Here is a 24,949-nt window from a genome sequence, read left to right as displayed (position 1 = left end):
CTGTATATTGAATAATCATGTTTTATTAATGCACTATGTAGACAAATCACTGGTTATGCATAGAAAAGTCCTTCGTGCGGTTTATACTTTACCACATTCGTATACATTTAAAAAGACATTCAAAAACTTATTAGTGAACTAGAGTATCCATATATAGTTACCTATAATACCCCTTATATCAGCCAAATAAATCACGCCAAATCCACAATGGGATGTACATAGATGCACTGCCACAAAAGCCACACCGCCCATTTTCGATGGATCCCGTGCGCTTCTCTGACGTCAGTATATTCCAAGGCAGTAGACGCCAACTTGACAATGAGCGGTGTTTTGTGCATGGATCATCCTGGCTAGCTTATTGCTTGAACTTCTCTTAGCTTCTTATACCTTTTCCTCACGCGTGTCTCGAAACGCCGCTTCGTCATGCCTTGAGTCTCCTAAGTGACACAACATTAATTCAATTGTTATCTTCCATACTCTCTTATTTCTCATATGTGAACACACACAACAACCAATTGAAGTCACAAAAAGATCACCTTTCAGAATGTATTTTCCGGCACGGAATTGCGCCCCTATCGTGTCGGCGGCGACGGGGAGGATATTACAACGTGGAGCTCAGTACGCCTCGTTAGGGGAGATTAGCTCGGCAGGGTTAAATGGCTGGGCTAGGAATGCCCCCGCCGTTTCATCTAGAAATATACGTTTATTCTCAGGGAAGTCTCTTGGAAAGGGTTTTGGTCTTGGGACTCCTGGTGCATCACTGGTAACCAAGCTGGGATGTACTGGACCGCCTGCAATTCCACGGGATCATCTTGCATGGATTCAGATCCGGAAATTCAGCCAAACAGATCATACACATGTCTCAAGCGATAAGCAAAAGACAGAAGAGCTATTGGAGAAGTTCGAAGTTCAAGAAGGCAATCAAGAAGCTCGGCCTCATGGGACAGTTCTTCATGAGGATGGCGACAAGGAAAGGTCTCCGAAGGACGAAGTGAAGTGGCCTGAAAGGATGACTAAAGGTACGAACATGCTGCTATGACTGCTTTGGGTATCAATGCTGACTTTGGAGGATAGGTAAAATGTTGACGACGCCATCGCGGCTTTTCAAATTGATCATTCCTTTAACAACCATCGGCAATGAAGGCCATGATAAAGGTATGTCGATCTTACCACATATTTTCAGGGCATTACTTAGCCATCACGCTAACAGCCCAATCAGAAATTGAACCCATAGCTATCCTAGTCCATCCCCAACAACCACTATCATACCTAGAGCGCTTAATCCAATCAGAGCTACCCCCAATCAAAGGCAATACCGACAAGCTGCGACCACCAGCCATATCCTTCATCGCACTCCAGCATGATGACAACGCAATCAAGCCTAAAAAGCGAATCGAAGACGAGATCGACCTAGACGCAAATCAATCTAAAGAAAAAGATTTCATCCCTGGCAACGACGGTATTGGTGGTAGCAAGCCCCTTAACGGGCGCCGCCCGCCCACCCAGCATCGCCGGTCCCGAGAAGAAGACGTCGAAACATACAGCTATCCACGTACAACGAACGGCACCCCGCCGCCCAACGGCGAACCCGAGCGCTTTGTGCGCTGGTCACAAGCTACAGAGATAGGCGACTTTATCCGGGATGCTGCGCGTGCGGGCGAGTTCATCGTGACGATCGAAGGAGCGCCTTCAGGGCTAAGCCAGATCCGCGTCACTGTACCGTCATTCAACGAGCGCACGTATTACCTCCGCATGCGGCTACGCAAGCTCTCGCGACGCATCCAAACTATGGCGGATGTGAAGGACGAGTGTGATGCACTGGCGCATCGGGGTGCGCAGCGGGTTGCGATTGGTGGGTTTGGTATACTTTCTATCTGGTGGTTTACGGTTTACAGGTTGACCTTCGAGACTGATCTCGGGTGGGATACTATGGAACCTGTGACTTACTTGGTCAGTTTGTCTGCGTTGATGGGAGGCTACTTGTGGTTCTTGTATCACAATCGGGAGATTTCTTACAAGTCTGCGCTGGACTTCACGATCAGTGCGAGGCAGAAGAAGCTCTATCAGTTGCATAAGATTGATTTGCAGCTTTGGGAGTCTTTGATTGACGAGGGAAACTCGCTTCGTGGAGAGATCAAGAATATCGCGGCTGAATATGATGCTGAGTGGAATGAGCGGGCTGATGAGCAAGATGAACGTGTGACGGAGGTTTTGAAGTCTGATCGTCGGCAGAAACATGAGAAGAAGAGGGATTCAGATGATAAGAATGATCGGGATGATGATTAATTTGATCTACTTTCCATTCTCCCAAGTCCCTGTATGTACGTACTTTTCATTACATTGATGGTCTTCAAGTTTGATACTTCAATTATACAAGATAGATATTAAACAGCCTGGAGATGAAGAGAAAAGAAAATCCCAAGAGACACACTCAACCCTAAAAAATTACACCGTCCCATTCCGCACAGGATCATAGTACTTCTTCGGCTGTGTCGTCTCCTCCTGCCTCGTACGTTTATCTATAAACATCCATCAGCATCGCCCTCAAGAAAGCAACCCCGCCACCATTCCAAAGGCAAAAACACATAATACATACCAGACTCTGATCCCGCAGAACCTGCACCCTCCCCCTTCCTCCTATTCCGATTATTCCTCACATCCCGCGACCGAAAAACACTATACAACAACCACCCGGCGACCCAGTTCGGGCCGTATTCGCCATTCGTCGCCCCGCGCTCGAACAAGCCGCGAACGAGTGGTGGCGCATTGTGGCAGATTTCTAGAATCCCCCAGCGCTGCCATTCTGGGCGGATGTGGTGCCAGAAGAAGGGAGGGCGGACTGCTGGGTCGGCGCGGATGCTGTCGATGAGGTAGGAGGTGTCTAAGTTCAGGCGGCTGTAGACAACGATTGCTTCGTCCTAGTGGGATTATTAGGGTGTTCCTGGGATATATATAGTAGATGTGGAGGGAAAAAAAGGGAAGAAGAGAGAAAAATGGAGGTGTTGAAGGTTCGGGTGGTACTTACTCGCATGGCGCGGTAGTATTGCTCATGATGCGGGTCTAGTGGATTTAGACCAAGTGCGTGCATGAATTCATCTTTGGATACTCGAGGTCCGACAGGCATTTTTGTTGGATTCCTCGACTAGATCGAGGAGTGTATTGGGTAGAGGTGTTGTTTTATTTGCGGTGATCGAAGAGTATAGAACCGAGGCTGTATAACCGTGAGATCAAGACCGAACAAAGAAACAAGACAACTGAATATGAATGTGAACGTGAATACAAAACTAAAGAGCCTACATCAAAGCCAGACTTTATATCCCTCCCCCTCCCATTCAAACAGATCTCAACGGCGTGGAAACCCATCTAATGGCCGTTGGCTGCAAATTGCACGGCGCCGAAGCCGTGCCGATACAATCAGAGCACGTCTATGCCGGAATGGAGCAGAGCGAACGGACAGCGCGAGACAAGAGACAGAAACAGACGCAATCAGACCAAGCGGGGAAATGGGGAAATGGGGCAAAGAGCAAACCCGCAATCAGATCGATATAGCACAAGCACAAGGATCCAGAGCAGAGGACAGGGATCTATGGAAAGTGCTCGAGACCAAGACAATCCCTCTCCTGCAGATAATGATTATTATTCATGACCAACAAAGGGAAAGATAAAGATGGAGGGCACGAGTCCAGTGTTGCAGTTGAGATATTTTCTTTTGCTAGTTTGGGATTTATCTTTTCGTCCTAGCGCTTACGGTTCTCTCTCCGGGGTTAGACGCTACTGTACTTCTTGCAGGATTCGTGGAGTAGAGGGGTGGTACATGTACAATGTGTGGACGATCACTGCACACCCGTTGATATACAACCCCGGACTACGTCAAACTGTGATCTGGGCTGCAGTATGTTCGCTATCGGTGGTTTAGCGTGGGTAGGGTAAGTAAACCGTTGGGGGCTGGCGGAATCTAGGTAATAGGGCTACGATGATGTGGTACAGTCTTTCTGGGTGTGATGTAGGCTGGGGGCATGAAGTCCGATACGACAAAGGAGAACGTGTAGTTTAGATCCAGGGCGAGAAAGGGAGAAAAGGACAGGGAGGTGGTACAAAGCCTCCTATTCCTATTCTCTACCTCTCACTTGCCTCCTCCAAAAGGCGTATTTGCGAACCAGGGGAGTCAAATAAAGCGAGACAATCGCAAACAGAGTCATCGTGGACCCAGAACTCGGGGTCGAGGACTGAGCGCTAAGATGGCAGGCTAAGTGCGTTCTAGCATATCGAGGGCAACTTGCTGAGCTCAGGCCTACTATCCGAGACAGACGGGTAAGAGATATATGTATGCTTGCATGCATGAGAAAGGGGTGTGTGTTCGAGGTCAATTTGAATATTGTATATTCCCAGACTACACATTATCGGATCCACGTTTATCCCCACTCGAGCAACAGATAGGTACTCGGCAGGGAAATTCAGTATCTCTAGATCAAAATCTAGTTGCTACGCAGCTATACGCGTCCGCAATAAAAGAGAGCGACACAGCTCTAGTCCAGCTGAACAGAACAAATCCTAAAAAACCACATTCCCAACCGAGGGCGTCCACTTTGTGGAGAGAGCTGAGAGAACCAGACCGTGCATCCCGAACTCGGCATCGAGGCCCACTGAAACCTAACCTAGAAGAAAGCGAAACATTCACAGTCACCCTTGCTAGCAGGAAATAAAGCCAAATAAGGCATCTGTGCCTATCCGACGGCTTACGGGTATCCTGCAGAAAGAAAGAGAAAAATAGCTCGTTGGCTAATTCGTGTGACCTGCCCGGCCGGAATCCAGGCCAGGATGCAATTGAACAGAAATTCGACAGACCGGAACCCAAATCTGTGCTGGTGCTTGCATCTGCATCGGTTTTTGCATTTCCGATGGTGAGCGCGTACTTGCGTCCCGTTGCGGGGAAAGGGGAATCCGGTTGCGAGATGGCTTGACTCGATTTGAATTTTCTCGTTTGCGATGTGTGCATATGCAATGGGATAAGGGCTGGTTGAATAGGACGAGCAACGTGGCAACAAGTACGGAATATGGTGGATTGAGGTTTGGTTTTGGATCTATCGTTTTCAGCGGATTCCGAGCGACATTGTATCTTTATAACTTGATAGGATCGGAAATACCGTTGCAGCTGCTATATGTTCCGAAAGCTAGTTTGGCAAATAAGATGGCGACTAAAGCAAATAGATATATCATAAATAAAAAAGCGACACGTAATTCTTGACAGAAGGTCTTACCGTCCAATCTCCGTCTTGACAGAGCTTTTCCTCGTTGGCGCTGCGATTAAAGAACGGATGTCACATTGTGCACAAGACGAGGGCTAGTCAAGGCGGATCATCTGCGCATCCCGATTTGAATGGCACTGCATAATCCCGCCGCTGCATTGCATACTAGCACGGATTGTTGAGAGCTCTAGGTTTGTTGGGACGGTCAGATTAATGAGATAGATTCTAGATATGAGGAGTGTCTGCATCTGCATCTTCCAAAATGAATTGTGACCTGGGATACAAAGAGCGTTCTCTAAAGGCGTTTTGTAGAGCCTAAAGCTCACCATGCAGCTTCAGTGATATGTGAGTATACCGTTAAATGTCGCCGGCGTTGCACCATCTCCATACTGCAGGTCCCCGGTACTCGTTTACCATTCGCTATTAGCCATGCAAGAGCGGGTGAAGACGCATATCCGGCAGGATTTGTTGTCAGTTGGAGTAGATAGTGGAGGATGGGATCTGTTGATTTTGACAAACTACTCTCGTAAAGGGGAGCATTTGGCCAGAACTTTCGATTAGATCGAATCTCACCAGTTGATTATTTCCATCTTGAACAGTTGCTATCCGAGCTTTTGATAGATAGACATTCAAGTATAGAACACGCGCGAGGAAGGCTAAGAGTGAACAGAATCCCCATTGAATATCGACTCTAGCAGATCAACACAACCAATTTGTCGAGCGAAGACAAAATATACACCCAAAATTAGCTCGACGATCCCGCATGGGGCAAAGTATAAAGTTCTAAGGTTAAGTCAAGCTTATTTGGCCCCAGGGGGTCCCCGAGGCCCACGCAGGTGGCTGAAGGTAAAAAGCTTTTTAGAGCGCCACTTTTCGGCTTGGACGCTTGGGAGGTTGATCCGATGATCTGCTTTAACAGGGAAAGTTCTCTTTAGTGGCTATTTGTGGCAACATTAGGCTTGCCCAGAGCCAATTTTCAGGTACTTTGGTTGAATACTTTGGGTAGACCTTGACGTTTAGAGACATTATAGGCTACTTCTTGCGTTACACGTACCTCAGTGACGCAATGGCTACTATGCAATGATCCACGAAAGAAAAAGCGCAGGATATAAAGCAAGAAAACGGGGCCTGACAGAGGCACTCGGATTTCCGTATGTCGCTATTGTTCAAGACTCCTCTGAATCGTCACGATTCTCGCGCCTGCACTTACGTGACAGATCAGGAATATCCGTTTCCACACCAGTGTCCGGACAAGAAGGAGAGATATGGTGGGGGAGGTTTGTTATGTACGTTTCAAGAAAGCCAGAAAATCCACTACCTGAAGGGATGGGAGATAAAAGAGAAAGGGAGTAAAAAAAAGGGCAAAGGGGGAAATCAAAAAAGAGGAAGCCGTTTGCCATGCTCCATCCGTCGCTAAAAAGAAAAAGGAGAGGGAGGGATATCAACCGCGCCGCATAACCACTTATTTTGAGGCTTCCTTGGACTCCTTGGTAGGCTCCTTGGTCTCCGTGGCCTCCTTGGGCTCTTCCTTGGGCTTTTCTTCCTTCTCCGCTTTGACCTCCTTCTCTTCTGGCTTCTCTTCTTCGTCCTTCACCTCCTCACCATAGTACCGGCGGAGGAGCTTCTCGACCTTGCGGTATGCAACTTTGACTTCATCCAGGGTCTTTTTGATGGCCTTAAGGCAGACCTCGCTGTCAGGTTCGTCAATAAGACCTGTCTCATCCTTGTTGGCGCCAAAGTGTTGGATCTTCTCGCAGCCATCCTTGACCTTGATAAGACCAAGTGTGGCCGATGAGCCCTTGAGGAAGTGCCCGAGAGCAGAAAGTTCATCGAGGTTCTTGTCATCTCTGCGGGATAGTTAGCAAAGGATAATCACCGGAATTCCAGGAAATAACACTCACATTTCCTTCTGTATCTTCTTGAAGGTGTTCTCGGCCTGATCAAAGAAACCGTACACAATGCTCCTACTGAAATCGCGATCTTCCTCGTCGTCGTCCATCTCCAGGATCTGTTCAAATGTGCTCTCGTCGAGGATTTCCTTATAGTCAGAGAGCTTGGGCGGGCCCTGCTTGGCCTAGATTCGAATGTCAGGCCGAGAAACCTTTGACGAGGCAAGGAAGTACTTACCGGCTCGGCCTTTTTGTTATCGGTCGGTGCCATGGCTTTGTATTTGTGTATGTGTGGAGATGCTCAAAGGAGTAGGTTGATGCAACTTAGTGCACTGCGCAGATCGTCACAATCGTTGGATGGAAATGCGGTTGATTTATCCGGTCTGATGCCTAGCCAATCCGGATGGAATACGAGGAGGGGCTCTGCTTTCAAATCCCAGTCAGCTCAGATTCATCCAACGGATCCAGATCTTGGATAGAACAATGTGGCAAATCAATGAAAAAGAAGTCCCGAATACAAAAATCAATGATACAACAAGGACGTCAGAATCGCAAGATCTGCACACAACGCATATGTCGTCTTACAAAGCCAGCAAAGTGTTACGGATCCAGACCAAGAATCTGTTAACAGGACAACTGTGAGTGGCTCTGGAGGGTCTTTGGCTAAGGGGAAGAGGCTGGAACCGAGGCGAAGTAAAGCCACCAAATTAAGTGATCAGGGTGACCAGTGCTGGGTAATGAGAGGTGGGAAAACCAAGACGGAGTAGAGAGGGGGGTATAGAGGGGTTGCAATACACAGCAATCAGGGTTTGAGGGAAAAAAAAAGAATTAAAGGAAAGGTGTGGAGGTGGTATATGTGTAGAGGGAACAAACAGGGCCACTCAGCGCATATACTCGAACAGTGATCCAGTCACAGCCTTGTAAACAGCCTTGGAAGGACTAGCGCAGTTGCAAGAGCTGCAGCCTTCAAAGGCAGGGTCTCCACTTGACAGGGAATTGAAAGGGAAAAAGGAAGATATAGGAAGACATTCAAAAAAAGAGAGGGGCAAAATAGGAAAGTTCTTCCTACCTATAATAATTTTTGCCTCGGTTTTTGGAGATCAAGTTCCGAAAAAGGGCGAAGGGACACAATCGGAATATCCCAAAGAGTAAACGGAAAAAAAAAGTAGAAGAAATAGGGGAAAAAAGGACAAGAGAAAAATGGGAATGTCAAAGAGACGAGAGAGGGGGAAGAGAGGAAATCGGAGGGGCGGAGAAAGAGAAGGTGGCAGAGGTGGGAGGTGGGTAAGGTCAATTCCAAAGGAACCAACTAGAGGATCTTGGGGATTTTTCAGTTGGAATGATTATAGATGGGAAAAGATATCAAAAAAAAAAAAGAGAGACAAATTAGAAAAAATTAATAGATATTCATTTCATATTCACTACATAATACATTGTCTATATAAGTAGATATATAAGTCAATCAGTCATATTATTTGACATTCCTCAACATCGCCTTGGCATACTTGGGGAGAAAACATGTACACATTACTAGTACGGAGTAGCTATATCTCATATATCATATCATTAGCTATAATCTGCTGTGTATATGGCTTCTAATTGGATTCTGGAGTGGTTTTTATTCTTTTTTCCTTTCGGTCAACTCCAAAAGTAAAGCAATCCTAAACACATGATTAGTACAATCTTGTATTCCATACAATTTCTTGCTTTTTTGGACTTCATTGCTTTTTTTCTCGGTTAAATCGTACATCATCTTGGCTTTTCCCAGCCACGATCTTAAGAACTGTTATTTCTGGATCGAATTCCTCCGAGCTCCATTTATGACAGTGGAGTACAACCATGGCATCACCTCAACTGATGGGTCCACCAGGAAAGAAAAAGTAGTGAACGGGAAACCCCCTCGGTGATCTGTAAGTATACTGGACAAGTACAGAATTAGGGGGGACTGATAGGACGAAACAAAAAGAAAAAGAAAAAGCAACATGTTTCTGACCGCGAAAGACAACTCCTCTACGGAGTACCCCATCTGGCAGTACAGAGTAGGGGCCAGCAAGACATCATCGGGCCGCCGATCCCTGGGAACGTCATTTGATTCCAAGCACACTTTTGGACGGTCACACGCGGAACCATTTGGGGAGACTCTGTGAATCGCAGTCTTTTTTCTTTTTGATGAGTCCGTTCTTTGAAAGACAGATTTCATGACTCAGTCAGTATTTGAAAACGTAAATAAAAAACATAAATAAAACACCTAGTATCCTAAGTATCCTAGTAGAATTTTAGTAGGAAAAAGAAAACCAGGTAAGACATAATAATCCCGGCTCACACAACAGGAAAACACGATCGACTTGGGCCAAGTGCGCAGTAGAACCTGTTCCAGTTGGTCTGGACCGTCAAGGACCGTGTCCAATGACTCGGGACTCGTTCTGTGTGTTGCATGGATTTCCCATCTGACGTACTTGGAGTGAGTTGAACGATGAGCCTATGGTTCCACGGCCTTTTTTTACCCTTTTCTCTGAGAGGGGAAAGGGGGGGGGGGGTTATATTGCTGGGCTAAGACACGAGCGATTATGCTGTCACTGGTGACGATAATGCTGTTCCTTCGTTGCTTTTTTTTTCTTGATCTGGCTTCAGGATTCAAATTCCTTATAAACAAAGGACTGGCGTATAGGTTATATGTCAATTGAGGTCGAGTATGTTCTCATTCGCGAACCCCTAGCCATCTTTGTTTATATAGAAGAAATGGGGGCATCACATCTCTCGTTTTGCTCTGGTTTTTTTGCGCGAAGTGGTTGGCTCCTATAACACTCTCCACTATTTTCAACCAATGAGATGTTGTGTTAATAGCCATGACATCATGGGCATGGGGCGGGAGTGCAGCCCATTCAGCCTCTGATGTCATTTCACTGTAACTGCAAATTTACAGAAATTACGTCAATTACACCAAATACGCCAAGTTAAAACAAATCATATTAAATTACACACTGTTTACTATAAATTTCACATTGTAGTTGTTTGGTCATTACTATATACTCCCAAGTCCTAACCCTAGTAACATTGAACTCTCTCAAAGTGCCAAGCTCCTTTCTTTAATGATGTCAGTTCGCATACCCTTGAACCGCTTACAACCTGAGAATGGTTGTACGGGGTACAGAGTACAAATGCAAGACATGCAAACCGAGTTCATCGTAATTAAATGTGCGGTCTTTAAATACGGAAAATCAACAGGACTATATATATATTGGAGTACTTTGGTTAATGTGGGGTGATTCTCACGCTAAGTCCACAGATTCATTGAACTATGTAAACCACACTAACTAGTTACTACATATCTTAAATCCGAGTCATCACATCAATCCTTCCGATATCTGCCCATCTACCCATCTGCCCATATACTTTCCGACATACCAACCAGTCATGTCCCAAAATAGGCCAAACCAACGTATGTTTGCTGCCGGCAATACGAGATGGTAAGCAGCCTGCAGTAGTCTGCGACTAGATCATGCGATTTTACAAGCACGGGGTCAGCTACTACGTAGTCTTTGTATTCTTTGTATCCCTGGCTAAGAGCGCCTCCTATGGGAAGCCATCCGCTTGGCTGCCTGTTCATGCACTCGGTTACCTTCAGCGAATCACATCAAGCCTATTCCTCGGCAGAGAGCCTCTGAATACAGTTCACATGGTCCAGGCTTGCAGAGAAGCTGTCTGCGGGCTCGCTAACCTAGCGACGGCTTATAGTCGGGTAAGGAGCAAAGAGAACTGCATGGCTGATTTCTTGACAGGGTAATTGGCTAAATAGGATATGTAGCATGTATTTCCCGAGTGCGGGCAATATTGAAGTTATAGTGATACTCATATAGTTTCAATAAAATTATGCATAAGCCGTCCAAACTCAACAGAACAAAATTAAAGATGGATGTACCTACATAGTATACCCCAGATCCCAAGCACACTTTTTCTCCACAGCTTCTCGCCAGCGAGGTCTTCTAGAATGCTTATGTAATGGGCCTCGGTCCCTTTTTTTTTGTTGATCGCGAGCTTCCCAACCAAATCAACATTTCCAGTTCGACCACCCAGGGCAACATCATCGCCAATTGCCTCCACGAGACCGACGAGAAACAATTCTGGGGCAAAAATGGCGTCAATCAAAACATCAAGCGCCCCGCGCTCCGGTTCTTCGGGCCTCACAAAAACCTACCTCTTCGCATACAACACTCTCAACCTCCTGGCCTGGGGCACCTGTGCCGTCTACACGGCCTCTCTCCTCCCAGCCCATGTTTCGACCAAAACTCTCCCGAAGGTCTTTGGTCAGACTTTCTCCCCGCTCCTGCTGGCCACGCAGTCCCTCGCCCTGTTGGAAGTCGTGCACAGCGTAGTGGGCCTTGTGCGCGCGCCGTTCATGACAACCGCCATGCAGGTTTCTAGCCGTCTGCTGCTGGTGTGGGGGATTATGGCCCAGTTTGGTGGGGAGATTGTTGGTGGGCGGGATACCCAGTTGGGTGATTATGCGTATCTGGGATGTGTCTTTGCGTGGGGAATTACGGAAGTTATCCGTTATGGATTCTTTGCTATTACCTTGTCTGGGAACTCGGTCCCGAGCTGGTGGACTTGGTTGCGGTAAGTCTTAGATTTTCTCTTTTTTTTATCTGCGTGGTTATCGTGTTCAATGGGCTGATGAGTTTCGCGTTGACTAGATACAACACTTTCTACGTTTTCTACCCAATTGGCATCTCCAGCGAGTGCACGCTTATCTTCCAGGCCCTTGGTCCTGCTGGCGAGCTGAACCCACTTTTCCGTTACATTTTGATTGCGATCCTCGTGATCTACGTGCCTGGTATGTTGTTCTTCTTTTACGGTGTTCATAGTATTGGTTGCTGACTACCCACCAGGATCTTATGTCCTGTATACGCACATGATTGCCCAAAGACGCAAGGTCATGCGCGGTAAGAAAAGAGCTGATTAGGCAGCTCAGCCACGCACGGCATGATAGATCTAATTAAACTGTGTGGAAATGAAAAGACGACCTGGATTTATAGCCAGTTTGATGTTCAAAAATGGTGCACGAATGCAATGGTCCATCATATTTAGGACCCGGGGACCCCTACGGATGGGGAATGGCTTTGCTTCTGTGTTTAATATTGACTAGAGTCAACTTCTGGCCCAGGACGGGTATAGCTAATTTTAACAATTTTCAACAAAATCACTTTTTGACTCGAGTATTTGTATTTCCCTTTATCTCTATCGAAATGACGTGGTATCCATTCCTTCCACGCTAGATTTGACCAAGCACGTTAATACGATCAATACTGAACAGGGGTGGAATCGAGCTACGTCTATGTCGTAGGGTTTCCCTTCAGAATGCAGAGAACAACAAATGACACAGTTCGTGGCTTCAACAAGCTCTACCGGGAGCGCGAGTTAGGCAAATGTTGGGTATCTGTATTCGGTAGAGTAGAACGACCTTGAAAGCCAGGTGGAGTTTCTTCAAACATAAACTAATTTGTATCAAGTCCTTAAGAAACTCGGTCATGCCATGTTCGCTAAATTTTCGGTCTTGTCTCTTCTGGGAACGCTGGATGCTGCTCATTGCTTGTTCCTTGTAGTGCGGGGTCATTCCTTCGAGCAAGGAGATCCTTCGAGCAAGGCTGCTTGTCGGTTTTGGAGAGCCATAATCTCCCAATGTATTTCGGATTCGGTCCGCTCACGAATAGTGCCTAATTGAGGACAGGTGCTCAGTCTCACCAGCAAGAGCAGGGCGAGACTCTAGGTTGGTAGACAGAGGCAAAGTACCCGTCAAAATTAGGCCAAGGATTTCTAAGACTTTCGGCCTTCAACTTTTGCTCAAATAGTCATGAAGCGAGTCTCACTTTTACAGAGTCATATTTCCGATTGGGAACCGTATTTCCAGTGAGTATGTATATTTCTCCAATTTGGAAGAACGCTGTCAAGCACTTTATTTCGGAGAAATCGGTTTCCGTTGTAATCAGTGGCCAATGCAACCTCCCATTACGGAGGTCTAACATTCCAGGGAAAAGTCCCAGTCACATGAAATACATCGAGATGGTTTCTCATTTCATTCCTGGAGCCCTGGATCATCATTCCCAGTATTTCGGAGTTCATGATAGATGCAGATTATGAATCTACTACAGCCATGGAGCTCCTTATATGCTCCATGGGGACAAAGGGAAGTCTGACTAAGTGCGAGCAAGAAAGTAACCTTGTAAGGACTGAATGCTGCCTTACTACCTGGCTACATTACGATACAACAGGCTAGCAAAACAAAAGATATTTTAACACCTTAACTCCTAGGACTAGGCAAAGAATAAGTAACTGTCCAAGGCTGGATGAGAACCATGTTAACCATTAGTGATCTATGTACCATGTGCGTGCGAAGGAGGAAGTGATTGATCGACCAAAAAAATGGATTTATTCAATTCAGATCAGCAGACTTGTCTATATTCTCAGTAGGAGACGAACAATCCAAAACTTTCTCCTATGTTGGAGATGATCTTGAAAGTGACGTCATATGTGGGTCTGATCAGATCCCCAGATTTCCAATTAAGGTTTCAGATATTTCAGGTTCAAGCAAGCTTGGAAGTTTTGATTGCACATCTATCTCATTGCTACTCCTTTTTTAGACATAGTCTTTGATGTCTTGAAGTGATTGTTGCAAGTCAATCAAAGCTATAATTACAAAAATAATAGGGATTATAAAACAAAGCGAGAGTTTCATGTGCACATTGCATGTATGATTCAAGATATATTGCATGTTACAAAGTAATTCATTGGCGTAAATTCATCTGCAAATATTGTACAGGTAGAGAGCCGGCTCTGTCTATCACCTAAGTGCTAGCAAAAAGGGTATCTCATTATCCCAATAGTCCAGTTTCCTTGAGCACCTGTTTAGTGCTTAGTGGCCTCTGCATATCATTAGCTTTGATTCTTTGCCACGCCTTGATTGATTTCAATAATCTTACCCTTGTGGACATCTGCCTTGGTATTGTGGGATGCCTCGTCCTTCTTGTCGACAACGGCGTCCTTTGCGGCGCTGGCTCGGCTGCCCAGGCTGGCATCAGAGTCCTTGGCGACGTGCTTGTTGGCCTCCTTTGATGCCTCAGCACCACCGCCCTGAATAGTCTCAGAAACGTAGTTAACGGCGTTCTAAGGTCAAATATTAGTACTTGACAAATATGTGATCTAGAGACATGATTATGCGAACCTTGGCGGTCTCCATTATGATATTGTTGGTAGATTGTTTGAAGTAGGTTTGAAAGTTTGGATATTTGTTGATTTGAGGGTTTGAGGATTGTATGATGAATGAAGTTAATAGCAGAAGCAGAAGGGGCTTCTTATAGTGATGGAAGGCTGTTTGGCAGGAGGGCTTAGACTATGATGTCATCAAACAAACAAGACCAAACCAACGACTAATCAGCTTTGGTGATGTAACGAAAGGAGGGATTCCTTGTTATTACTTGTATGATGATAGAAACATATCCACATGTTAATTTGTTCTATATTGTACAACAGCAATGTAATTTAGGTCGGGGTACTCCGTACATTGTAGACCATTTCCTTGGAACTGTGGGGGAAATATTAGTAGTATTACACTCCTATGATGCATATTTAAGACAGGAACTTGGGTAATTTGCCATCAAAAACAAGTATTCTACAATTTGCACAACCTAGTTATCAATCTCACTACTACTATGTTGTAATTGGTTAATTTCTGTGTTCGAACCTCGGCTATAGCAGTCCAACGGAGAGAGTAAGAGTGCTAGCTCAAGCCACCATTCAGGAATACGCATAAAATCTGTAAAACCTCTGGTATTGATTGATTAATATGACCTTGAACATTTCTACGAGTTTCAGTGTAAGGCAGATTATTATATAGAGTAATTCCTACCATGAATAGGAGTATATATATATATATATATGTAACCAGATGCAAACATATTTTGTAAGCTTCATTTCACGGTAAGAGATAGTAACCCTGAAATGTTACTAACATTGGCTATCTACCTTTTGCATAGTAAACCACTCACTTATGGTTCTCATCTTTGAGGAGGTCTACAGCCGCCAGTGACTGTGGCGATGTCACCGGGGTTTCAGGCCACGAATCAAACATGAGTTTCAAAAAGAGGCTCAAACAAGCCTAGTTACATTCATGAATAATAATAATATAATGTATCGGCATTTTATCGGCATTTTTTCGTTGGCAAGATATCATTCCTGAACTAATATTCCGCACCAATGCGGAAAACTGTCACACGCACTAGACCCCGCAGGTTGGGAACCAATCGGGCTCAACAACTACCCGACCATAAGATGTGATAGAGATGCAGATAATCCCTGTTTGGGAACCCACTGCGCCATACTTGCAGAGGCCCTTCTAGATCTTTTGAATATATATTATCTTGGCAATTTGAAACAACCCCTCCACGCATCTTTTAAGTGGTGCCCCCGAAGCGCCTATGCACCTCTGTCAAGTTCTGAAAAATGCAGAACACACTAGTATGATGGTGGTCTAATATACTCCGATGATCGAGATGTGTTCTCCAGCAATATGAAAACTAAATGGGCTACAATACGCGAGCATGGACGAAATTGATTCTATCGTCCTTTTTTGGGGGGGGAGGAGGGAATACCCCGATGTATAACATCAACTCAATTCTTGTGATAATTTCCCTCAAAAGCATGTGACGATCATTACCTCTTCATTTGCAATGGAACATTCCGAAAACTACTCCATAGACCTCCCCAAATTTCACAAAGGGTACCATCAAAATCTTCCTCTATTCAGCTACTCTGAATTCCAATCTAAATGTGTTGTACCGAGGCATTGATTGCTTGATTTGCTTGCTTGGGTAGTTTGTTATATATCCCTTTTTGCTGGCCGCGTTTACAGACAACTATCCTAACTCGGATTTTGAATGGAATTATAGAGGAATCCAGAACAGATACATACGTAGGAATGAATTAATTGGAGAGGAAACTCGGCCCAGGACGTCCTATAGGTCTCATTACTCTCTAGGAGACAGGGAAAGGAGATAACCAGTGAATCAACAGAGTATTTTCAGATCATAAGAACCCCTGGTATAACTCGGTCGTTTAAGTAAGGTCATTTGGATCATGAGGTCAAGAGTAAAAGCTTTCTGTCTTCCGTATGGATACGATGGCTAGATTTCGGGTTCTAAACGGAGTGACATTATCTCAAACCAGAATATCGGTCTAGGCTGTTTTGTCAGTAAATGATTATGAGTACATACAGAGCACATGTATTGCCGGAACAATTCACAAAGATCATCGTCCTAAATTGACCAGATAAGAAGCCGCGTTGCAACTTTCCCAAAGAATTCACGGTTAGTGATCATTGACAGTTTCAAGTCCCTTTTATTCAACAAATTCATCCGGCCTGGACTGTGTTTGATAATGGGTATTGACACGGTACATAGATTCTTGACAGAGAGCAGCTATCACACTTCAAAGTACAGTCATTGTTGCACTGACATTGTTTTTCATGACCAGATCCTATCGTTCATGCTGCGCGGATTGCTTATACCGGCGGTCATGTCTCGGATCCATGCTTCAATATTCCAGGCAGAGACCGAACTGTCACAATACTGCACTGCATAGTCAAAGTCTCTCCTGATCTGACTCTTATCAAAAACTTCCATCCATCCTGCGTCCAGTTTCCTCATCTCATCAATGAATATATCACGTAAGAGTGTGTCCTCATAGTGCCATAGGTGCTCATAGTAGAGTTCATTTGGTTCTCTATTATCCTCAGGTTTATAGCTTTCAGGAAGAGGCTTCGAGTGTCGTGGTCTCTCATTTAAAAACTCAGGATAGTTGCAGGCCTTCCATAAAGGTAGCGCTGAAACACACTCCCAGTCCAGGATGGCAGTCACCTCCCCGTTGTCGTCAACGAGGATATTGTGCCGTGAGAGGTCGTCGTGAAATATCATTGACGGTTCTGGATTATCATCATCTATTGGAAAGACCAGAGGGAGAAGGGATTTGAGGTTGTCAATGATTTCCAGCGTTCTTGCCGCCTCCTCCACTTCGTCTTCAGCGTCGCTATCAAGGTCGCTAGCTGAATGTTTTTTCAGAACCGAATGACAGTCATTTTCGTTAAATAGAAGGCGAGCTGTGATCCAGTCCTTACTTGACTGGAATCGGCCTCGGTAGACATCTTGATGGATATGTGAATCCCAGAAAAACTGCATAGAAACAATCCGGCCCACATCAGGTAAAACCTCCTCTGAAGATCCTCTGTTGGACGGATGGGATAGAGGAGTTTCCGAGTTCTTTTTCATGGATACGCTACCATAACCCGAGTCAAAATCCTTTCCCGGAACTGATGTTTTGGTATTGACCAACTCTCTAGGGAGCGATATCTTCTCGCTCGATGTTGAATTTTCAACAGCAGATGATTCCCCATAGATATTTCCAATTCCGCATAGTTGATTTCGAAAAAGGCAAGCCGAGCTTGCCGCAAGCTTCCTAATCAGGTGTGCTTTCACATCGAAGGAAAGAGACTGTAAAATTTCACCAAAGGGCTTTCCAGGCATTTTCGTCATGAGCATCCATTCAAATCCAATCAGATTGTCTCGGGAAGATTGGTAGGTGATAATCCTAGGGATTGGGAGGCTTGTGATACGGCGCACCCAATCCATTGTTGCTACTTCACTCATGACTTTATAACTTGGATCAGCAGGCAACGAGACTCGCATGATGAATGGTTCATCATCGATGCTGACGTTGTATATCTTGTTGAATGCACCCTGTGCGAGGAAAGCCACTTCAATCTTGCTTGATAGCCTCAATGTCAGGTTCTACGGTCCATCGGGGCTCAGAACCGAATGTCTCTTCCACCCACGTGAGACCATGGAACTGTAATGTCTGCAACTCCATTTCCGGTAGCACAGTGTAGTAGTGGAGAGCTCACTGCAGATTCCTAGGGTGCTTTGGTGTTGCGATATGTTTATCAGTTGAGATGAAAAAGATATTTATGATTTGGAAACTACGCGAGTTGACCACAAGTGGAAGCGAATCCAGGGGCACGCACCTCCCGCTGAGCCTCAAAGGGCCAGCCTCATTAGCCTCTAACCACCCACGTGACTGGCACAGTGTATGACATGTGAAAGCCCCCGGGTAGAGAAAGAGGATCAGAGAGAAGGGAAGAGATATACATCAAACTATAGGGTCTTGACTCCTTGGGTGGCGATAGGCCTTTTAGTAGAAACCAGCAATTGGACGGAAGCGAAGTGGTATAGACACAGGTGACAATACACTATCTATTGCTCCGACTCAATGAATAGAGTGACAGGTTTGAGAATGGGACTAATTGAGGGCTTGTAACACGATGCAAGCGGTATAGAGGTATAACTATTCCGGCTTGATTTACAGGTTTTTCGAGAGTCCCACATGCAGACATTACACTTCCCTTCCCATCCAGTGTCTCAGATCTAAATATCAGACTTTCTCTGCCAAGGGGTTTCCTATCTTAGCTGCCACTTTCGAAAGCAGCCCAGGCACTGTGGGCTGACATAATTAGAGGGGAATGTAATTGATGGTATGAACTCAACAAGAGAATTAGTTCCTACAGTGACTCTAAAATAAAGGTTTGATACGTATTACTGACGACTAAGCCTAAGTACACTACCAATGTACATCAGTTGCCCACAAGTTGGCGAGTCCGATAGGGTATAAATTCAAGGACTATGAAAATCAAACAACCTCATAACATAAATTCATCGCTGACCACCTCTCGCAAACAAAACAAATCAATCCACCATCTAGATAGAAGCATCATTAGTCCAACCATATCATAACTAGCAGAACCACAAATCAGAAATCATCCGAAATCCCGCAGCTTTTCCATCTAGAAAGTCCACAATCATACAAAAGGCCGTAGTCATGATCATCCATAATATCATAAATCGTAACCCCCATCCCCGAGAAAGTTCAAGTTAACTCCTTCCCCCAAACCCACCCCTACCATCCCCCTCCATCCCAGCCCTAGCCGGACTACTTCCCCCACTCCAACTCCCACCGTGCGAACTATCGCTCCCACTCCCATTCACACTCATAGACCCCATTGAAAGCGCATCATCCTCACGAGTAACCTTCCGTCCCGTGCCAATTGCAACACGCATCCCCTGCACAGCGCCGCCTTGCTCATGGCCAGCAGGGTACATGCCGTCGTTGACAGAGAAGTTGCGGCAGATGAGGTAGGCGCGCATGGCAGCGCTCTCGCGTGCGAGTGTCTCGTTGCTGCAGATACCGTCTGTCTGGTACTCGCGGTTGTTGACGCGCACAGTGCAGGTGTATCCGCTGCTACTTGTGTAGGCGTTGTAGATTGGTTCGGGCCAGTTGCGGCGCCGGCAGAGGCCTGAGTTTGAATTTGTTAGTTTAGTTTTGGGTGAGTGAGATTGGTTGAAATGGGGTGGGGTGGGATGGTGTTAGGGTTTGGGTTTGCTTTTGTGCATTGGATGTCTTTTTTGACGGTAGGATATCTAGGGACGGGGTTGGGGGATTGGTTTGTGTTGGCACTGATGCATGACACACATAGCCCGGGGAAGAGGGAGGTGGAGATGGTGGCGAGAGTGATAACATACTGGTCAGGTAGAGAATATAGTACATCTTGGGATTCTGACCAGACGGAAGCCGAAAGCGAGAAAGACGGGAAAGCTGGATACAGGCGACGGGCGACGGTGTTGCCACTTGTCTGACTGCAACGAATTGGGACGATTACTCAGAACACATTGGACGGGTCTGGCTTGCAGGAAGACTGGTTTAGGGCTGAGGCTGTGCTGCCAGTTGTTGTGCAGTCAGAGGATATGCGGATTGTGATGCCCAACGGCTGGTGGACCGCGTTTGCTTTGCTCGCAGCGGGGGGATGTGCTGGCGTTCCAAACAAAAGCACAATTATAATACTAGTAAAGGCCAGGGGTCTAATTTAAGGAAGAGAGGAATGAAAAGCACGAGAGTGAGCACAATAGAGAGGGAGAACTAAATCAAAATTTCAAAGGAAATGTTGGAAAGATGCCACACCCATATACAGATATACAAATTCCTAGAACCGAGTCCCCCCTCCCCCCTCCGTGCAACAAGAAAAAAAAATAAAAAAACAAATTAATGAGGGGGAAAGAGCTGCTGCTTGCCATATACTTGATTACTTCTGGAAAAACAGGTGGGGCTTTTGCATTGATACCCTTCCCAGGTCATACCGTGAGCTGGCCGGTGTACACAGTACCAATAGAGGGAAACAGTTGCAATTGCGACAGCGCACAAAGAAATAGAAAAAAAGAAGACACTTGGTGTCAATGCAGATGACCTGAAGAAGAAAAGGGCATTAAAGCAAAAGGTCAAACTACAAGGATTTTAATACCCACCGTTGAAAGATTGAAGGAGTAAAAAAAAGAAAAGACAAGTATACAGTAAACAGTAATAATAAACAGTACGAGTAATGAATAAACAGAAAAATAATAACATTGAAACAACCAAACCTCGAAAGAGACCCTAAGGATCTGGGATCCGAGTATAGACTACCTTGTTCAAGTAAACAAAGTACAAGAGAAGAGAAGAGAAGACGATAGATGCACGCAAACCCCAGACTCGCATTGGACCTTGGACCTTGGGAAAAAGGCTCCAAAAAAAAGGGTAACAGTAACTCAAATGGGTGTTCGACATGTTTCGTGTGCCGTTTTCTCGGCGGGTTTAACTGATGCGCTGGCATATCTCGTTGCCAGTAGAATTAAACCGAGATTGAGGCACCGGGGGTCACCGTAAGCTATCTGGCTATGCCCCTGCAATTCGCCGATCGAAACATAAACATTCTCGGAGACTAAGAGCTTGTAACTTGCAGAATAGGTAATATCTGAAGAATATGGATCCCAGAGTATTACGGATTGATTAGAACAGAATAGCAGTGCTATACTGTGCTATACTCCGTACATGGGTGAAAATTTTAATTTTTTGGTGTTGTTTTCTCGGAATGGTCTTTTCGTTTCATTTTTTGGCCCCGCAGACCCATCAGAGAAAGTACAATTAAATTTGCCGCCTGGATATCGAGACGCGCAGGGATGCGAATGGTGATTGGCGCCAAGGAGGGGCCGTTCATGTTGTGCAGAACGCGCCTGAAGAGGGGTCGATTGCTTGTGGAATATGAGTTAATGGAATAATCAAAGTAGACTGGATTCAGTGGGTAAAGTGAATTAGAATATCCAATATCGGAGAATGGGAAAAAGTATCCCCCCCTCCGAAGACCTTCTTGATTCGGCAGGCATCAGACGCAGTGATGAGCTGGCATTGCAGTGGGGAAAGGCGTTGGATTTATCTGCATACTCTGGTACTGACGATTACTTTTACCCTCTTGGGCCTCGTGCAGCTTGTGTCTTTTGTGGCAAACACATTATGATGTACATCGTAGGAGGATTTCCATATTGATCGGCGAGAATGGCGGGAAAACTAAATATCCTTAGCGCTGAAAGACCTTTTTCTGTAAACTTCAGAAAATCGGTGAAACATCGGCCAACACAAAAAAAAAAAAGAAAACAGAAGGAATTGGTGCTATGTGCTATGACCTATGCTGTAGAGTCATACTTGGGCCCCCGATGTTCCTCTAACCGCATAGACCCAACCCCTTGCGTCTAGGTCTCGTTCACAGCATCTTCCTTGGCTTGGTTGAAATCATCCTCGTGGCTCCCATGTTATGACCGCTGTTATGACCGTGGGGCTTGCAGTCTCAAGCATCCAAGGCTAGTCATGCATATGCACTCGCTCGGAGTCACTGGTTACCAATGACATCCTGTTTCGACTTTCCGAAGCCAACCTCATCCGTCGTGGCGCTTTGTACCGTGTCTTCTTTTTGATATGGCGTCGGCTCCCGCTCCTCCCGGTTAGACAGTGAGGGGTTGGGCCTCGGACCAGAGCCGCATTTGCTCCGCGGCTTTGTGTGGGATCATATACAAAGGGTGCATTGGCTCTAGCCTATCACCTCTTGAAAACACATTGCCCGGATCACGGTTTGGTGAAGACTTCCAGGAAAATGAGGATGAAAAGTTGTTGCTTGTGACACTCGAGGCTGTCCGATAATGATGGTTTTGTGTCGCACTCAATCCTGCCATAACATAGCAGGTGTGGTATGAATCGACGTGCCTTGGTCTTGATCAGCTACATGTGCAAAAAGAACTGTCACAGATAGGAGTGCACATACTTTCCCGGTTTGTCACGAAGACCACCGTCGGTCCCTTGACAACATCCAAGGATGTATCGGATTAAACCTTCGCGGCTGAAAAGACTGTTGGTTGGGGGCTTGGTATTATCTGGCTTTCCCTCTAGAGAAGATTCAAGCAACGGCCAGCATCCACCAACCCAATGGCTGTAGCATCCATCCACCAACTTATTTGTTCGTCCGGAAAGACCACCCTCTGGGGCGGACTGACGTGCAGACAACCACGACACTAACATGGGAATATCCATGTGTCTGCCAGGAATCATTAGCATAAGAGAATCAGAGTGAACATTCTAGGCTCGAGTAATCTCGCACCTGTTAAAGATCTCCTCGGGGGGTCCCAAGATAGACAGACATGCCAGAGCGCAAAATGCATATGCCCCATGGGCCTCCGACCCAGGGCTACCAGAGATACCACCTTCAAACGTTTGGCCTAAGGGCGAATGTCAGCACATGTCGAGCTATAAACCAAACCACCAAACTCATACATCGTGAGAGATATTCAGGAAGTCCACTCGTCAGACTCTCCAATCCAGCTTCCCGCGCTTGAGAACCCGGAGCAAGCGTCAGCGGCAGGTCAAGTAACGAGATAATAGTCATAGCGCAGTATGCGCCACTATATTAATGACATGTCAGAACAGAGGTATGATCTTGCATATGGGAAAGGGGAACGAGACGAGCAAGCGCCTGCTCCAGTCCTAGAGTTTCACTTACCGCACATCTTCCTCCCCGCCCTCACAAACACGGAATCCCCCATCTGTTTGCTTCAATCGGCCAATCCATTGCCACCTGGGGAAAGAAAAAACAGGGTCAGACGCACAGTATCACACAAAACGCACATGCAGAAACCTGCCGGTGACAACTCACATCGCGTTTCGATCCACCAATCCAAAGGCTTCCTCGCCTCCAACCATAGCCAACGACAGGACGGCTGCATAACTGCCCGCCACATGAGATGTCTGACCATGGCCGCCGCCAAAGCCACCTGTGGGGTTTTGCATTGGCCGAAGTGTAGTAATCACACTAAAAAAAAAAACGAAGAGAAAGGTTTAGAATGGCTTTTTTCCCTCTCCCATGTTTCACGTTGTACAGATAAGATGATCATTTCCAATCATGGTATATCTCCAGAGGCTCTGTCTCCCCTCTGTGGACATATGACAGATAGGAAAAAGCAAATTGGAGAACGAGGCGGGGAAAGGGGAAAGAAATAAAATAAAATCGATTTCCAAAAAAAAAAAGCAAGGATGTAAAGCATGCACGCACCGTTCACGATATCGAGTCGTGTCTTCTCCAAGCATGGCAAGCCCCGCCAACGCCCAATACACAATCCACGGGCGGCTGGCGTCCATGGCGACAAACCCCTCGGGATAATCCTCGAGGGCATCATAGAGGTAGCTAGTGTGGATATCACGTTGCAGGGCAGGTACACCATAGTCGTTCAAATCCTTTTGGGTGCTGTGGATGCCTTTCAAGAATGGTAGGCATTTTTCCAGCGTCGCGTTTTGCAGATCGATTGTCTCGGTGATGAGCGGGTCGCGGATGGGTGGCGGTTGCGTGAACAAGGCCGGGATCCCCGGGTGCGGTTGGTTGGAGTCAGTGGCTGTAGTCATGGCTGTTGACGCTGTTGTTTTGGTCGGAACTAATAATGTTGAGGTTGATGTGCGGTTCTTGGGTTTTTGCGCGTTCGGGAATCGAACTTTTCGAGGTTTCCCGATGAGCGGCATGAGGTATTTTGTAGATCTGAAGCTCAAAGAAATGTAAATTGAACTTGGCTTACTATTGTTCTCGTTCTGTGAATGTGAATGTAAATTAAAAAAAAAGAGTCGAGAATTATTTATTCTTTGTTTTCCCCACTCAATCTCTACCGGATATCTTTGACATCACAATCTCGGATAGTTTTACTTTCTTGTCCCTACAGGGTTTCTCGTAGGCGAAGCATCCCTATATCGAGTGCTATTAGGGGGGGTGTCCAAAGTCCTCTGTACTCCGTACTCCTGAAGAGATCCTGCATGTCACAGAAGTCAATATATATATATGTGATGGATCTGACGCCATGCAGTGTGCAAGTATATATTGTCGGCTTACATGACACCCTTGCTGCATGTGCCCAGGTGTTGCCCCCAGTATCCATGCGAAAGAATTTTGAAAAAGAAAACAGACGTATCCAATTTCTTGTTTTTCCTAGGGTTCACGATGTTTAACTTGGCGCTCTCAACAAGATTTTCCGTTATATACATACCTTAGCGCTATATTTTACTATTTTAGGGACTATTTCACCATTTACTATATTTTAATAATTTAGGGAAATTCTAAGCTGCATGGTCAGCATCCTGATTTGGCCTAAATACCCTCTATGGTGCATTCAGATACGAATCACGGGCAGGAAATACAGAGAGATGATTGGATCTGATTAGGAAGGACTTTATTTTGGAACACGATCCGACTGTCAGATCTCGGTTATTCCTATTGCCACGCAGTCTACGCACTGGTTGAGGGAGTTTTTATTTTATTTCTCTCCACTGATCTTCCGGGTACGGTTCTCACGGATGATTTCCTAAGGTTAGGCTATAAGGATCTCA

The 24,949-nt window shown here is 45.8% G+C and overlaps 9 protein-coding genes across 9 annotated transcripts; 3 read left to right on the top strand and 6 right to left on the bottom strand.

The window, feature by feature from the left end:
- Nucleotides 1-544: 544 nt before the first annotated feature.
- On the top strand, nucleotides 545-2,286 carry N7479_006360 (uncharacterized protein; the record flags this gene model as incomplete). The annotated part of the gene is made up of 3 exons (XM_057254054.1): nucleotides 545-1,019; nucleotides 1,075-1,155; nucleotides 1,220-2,286. The coding sequence occupies 3 exons, from the start codon at nucleotides 545-547 to the stop codon at nucleotides 2,284-2,286; spliced, it is 1,623 nt and encodes a 540-aa protein (XP_057107916.1).
- A 159-nt stretch (nucleotides 2,287-2,445) lies between these two features.
- Nucleotides 2,446-3,124, bottom strand: N7479_006359 (uncharacterized protein; the record flags this gene model as incomplete). Its single annotated transcript, XM_057254053.1, has 3 exons — nucleotides 2,446-2,519; nucleotides 2,597-2,918; nucleotides 3,026-3,124. 3 exons carry the CDS (start codon nucleotides 3,122-3,124, stop codon nucleotides 2,446-2,448), a joined length of 495 nt encoding a protein of 164 aa, XP_057107915.1.
- Nucleotides 3,125-3,366: 242 nt separating this feature from the next.
- N7479_006358 (uncharacterized protein) lies at nucleotides 3,367-3,549 on the top strand (the record flags this gene model as incomplete). The annotated part of the gene is made up of 1 exon (XM_057254052.1): nucleotides 3,367-3,549. The coding sequence occupies one exon, from the start codon at nucleotides 3,367-3,369 to the stop codon at nucleotides 3,547-3,549; it is 183 nt and encodes a 60-aa protein (XP_057107914.1).
- Nucleotides 3,550-6,708: 3,159 nt separating this feature from the next.
- Nucleotides 6,709-7,406, bottom strand: N7479_006357 (Hpt domain-containing protein; the record flags this gene model as incomplete). Its single annotated transcript, XM_057254051.1, has 3 exons — nucleotides 6,709-7,093; nucleotides 7,148-7,320; nucleotides 7,374-7,406. The coding sequence occupies 3 exons, from the start codon at nucleotides 7,404-7,406 to the stop codon at nucleotides 6,709-6,711; spliced, it is 591 nt and encodes a 196-aa protein (XP_057107913.1).
- Nucleotides 7,407-11,267: 3,861 nt separating this feature from the next.
- Nucleotides 11,268-12,095, top strand: N7479_006356 (protein tyrosine phosphatase-like domain-containing protein; the record flags this gene model as incomplete). Its single annotated transcript, XM_057254050.1, has 3 exons — nucleotides 11,268-11,749; nucleotides 11,827-11,966; nucleotides 12,022-12,095. The coding sequence occupies 3 exons, from the start codon at nucleotides 11,268-11,270 to the stop codon at nucleotides 12,093-12,095; spliced, it is 696 nt and encodes a 231-aa protein (XP_057107912.1).
- Nucleotides 12,096-14,035: 1,940 nt separating this feature from the next.
- Nucleotides 14,036-14,366, bottom strand: grg1 (putative glucose repressible protein Grg1; the record flags this gene model as incomplete). Its single annotated transcript, XM_057254049.1, has 3 exons — nucleotides 14,036-14,052; nucleotides 14,110-14,293; nucleotides 14,352-14,366. The coding sequence occupies 3 exons, from the start codon at nucleotides 14,364-14,366 to the stop codon at nucleotides 14,036-14,038; spliced, it is 216 nt and encodes a 71-aa protein (XP_057107911.1).
- Nucleotides 14,367-16,647: 2,281 nt separating this feature from the next.
- On the bottom strand, nucleotides 16,648-18,046 carry N7479_006354 (aminoglycoside phosphotransferase family protein; the record flags this gene model as incomplete). The annotated part of the gene is made up of 2 exons (XM_057254048.1): nucleotides 16,648-17,944; nucleotides 18,012-18,046. 2 exons carry the CDS (start codon nucleotides 18,044-18,046, stop codon nucleotides 16,648-16,650), a joined length of 1,332 nt encoding a protein of 443 aa, XP_057107910.1.
- Nucleotides 18,047-19,104: 1,058 nt separating this feature from the next.
- On the bottom strand, nucleotides 19,105-19,777 carry N7479_006353 (uncharacterized protein; the record flags this gene model as incomplete). Its single annotated transcript, XM_057254047.1, has 2 exons — nucleotides 19,105-19,526; nucleotides 19,753-19,777. The coding sequence occupies 2 exons, from the start codon at nucleotides 19,775-19,777 to the stop codon at nucleotides 19,105-19,107; spliced, it is 447 nt and encodes a 148-aa protein (XP_057107909.1).
- Nucleotides 19,778-22,035: 2,258 nt separating this feature from the next.
- Nucleotides 22,036-24,094, bottom strand: N7479_006352 (CAAX farnesyltransferase subunit beta RAM1; the record flags this gene model as incomplete). Its single annotated transcript, XM_057254046.1, has 7 exons — nucleotides 22,036-22,294; nucleotides 22,353-22,622; nucleotides 22,686-22,803; nucleotides 22,859-22,986; nucleotides 23,085-23,159; nucleotides 23,238-23,393; nucleotides 23,634-24,094. The coding sequence occupies 7 exons, from the start codon at nucleotides 24,092-24,094 to the stop codon at nucleotides 22,036-22,038; spliced, it is 1,467 nt and encodes a 488-aa protein (XP_057107908.1).
- Nucleotides 24,095-24,949: the final 855 nt, after the last annotated feature.

This window comes from Penicillium vulpinum, assembly GCF_028829585.1.
Source record: "Penicillium vulpinum strain IBT 29486 chromosome Unknown utg000003l_segment0_segment0, whole genome shotgun sequence".
Classification (NCBI taxonomy): Eukaryota; Fungi; Ascomycota; class Eurotiomycetes; order Eurotiales; family Aspergillaceae; genus Penicillium; species Penicillium vulpinum.
The sequence above is the reverse complement of the archived record's forward strand: the minus strand, read 5'-3'. Positions and strand labels throughout refer to the sequence as shown.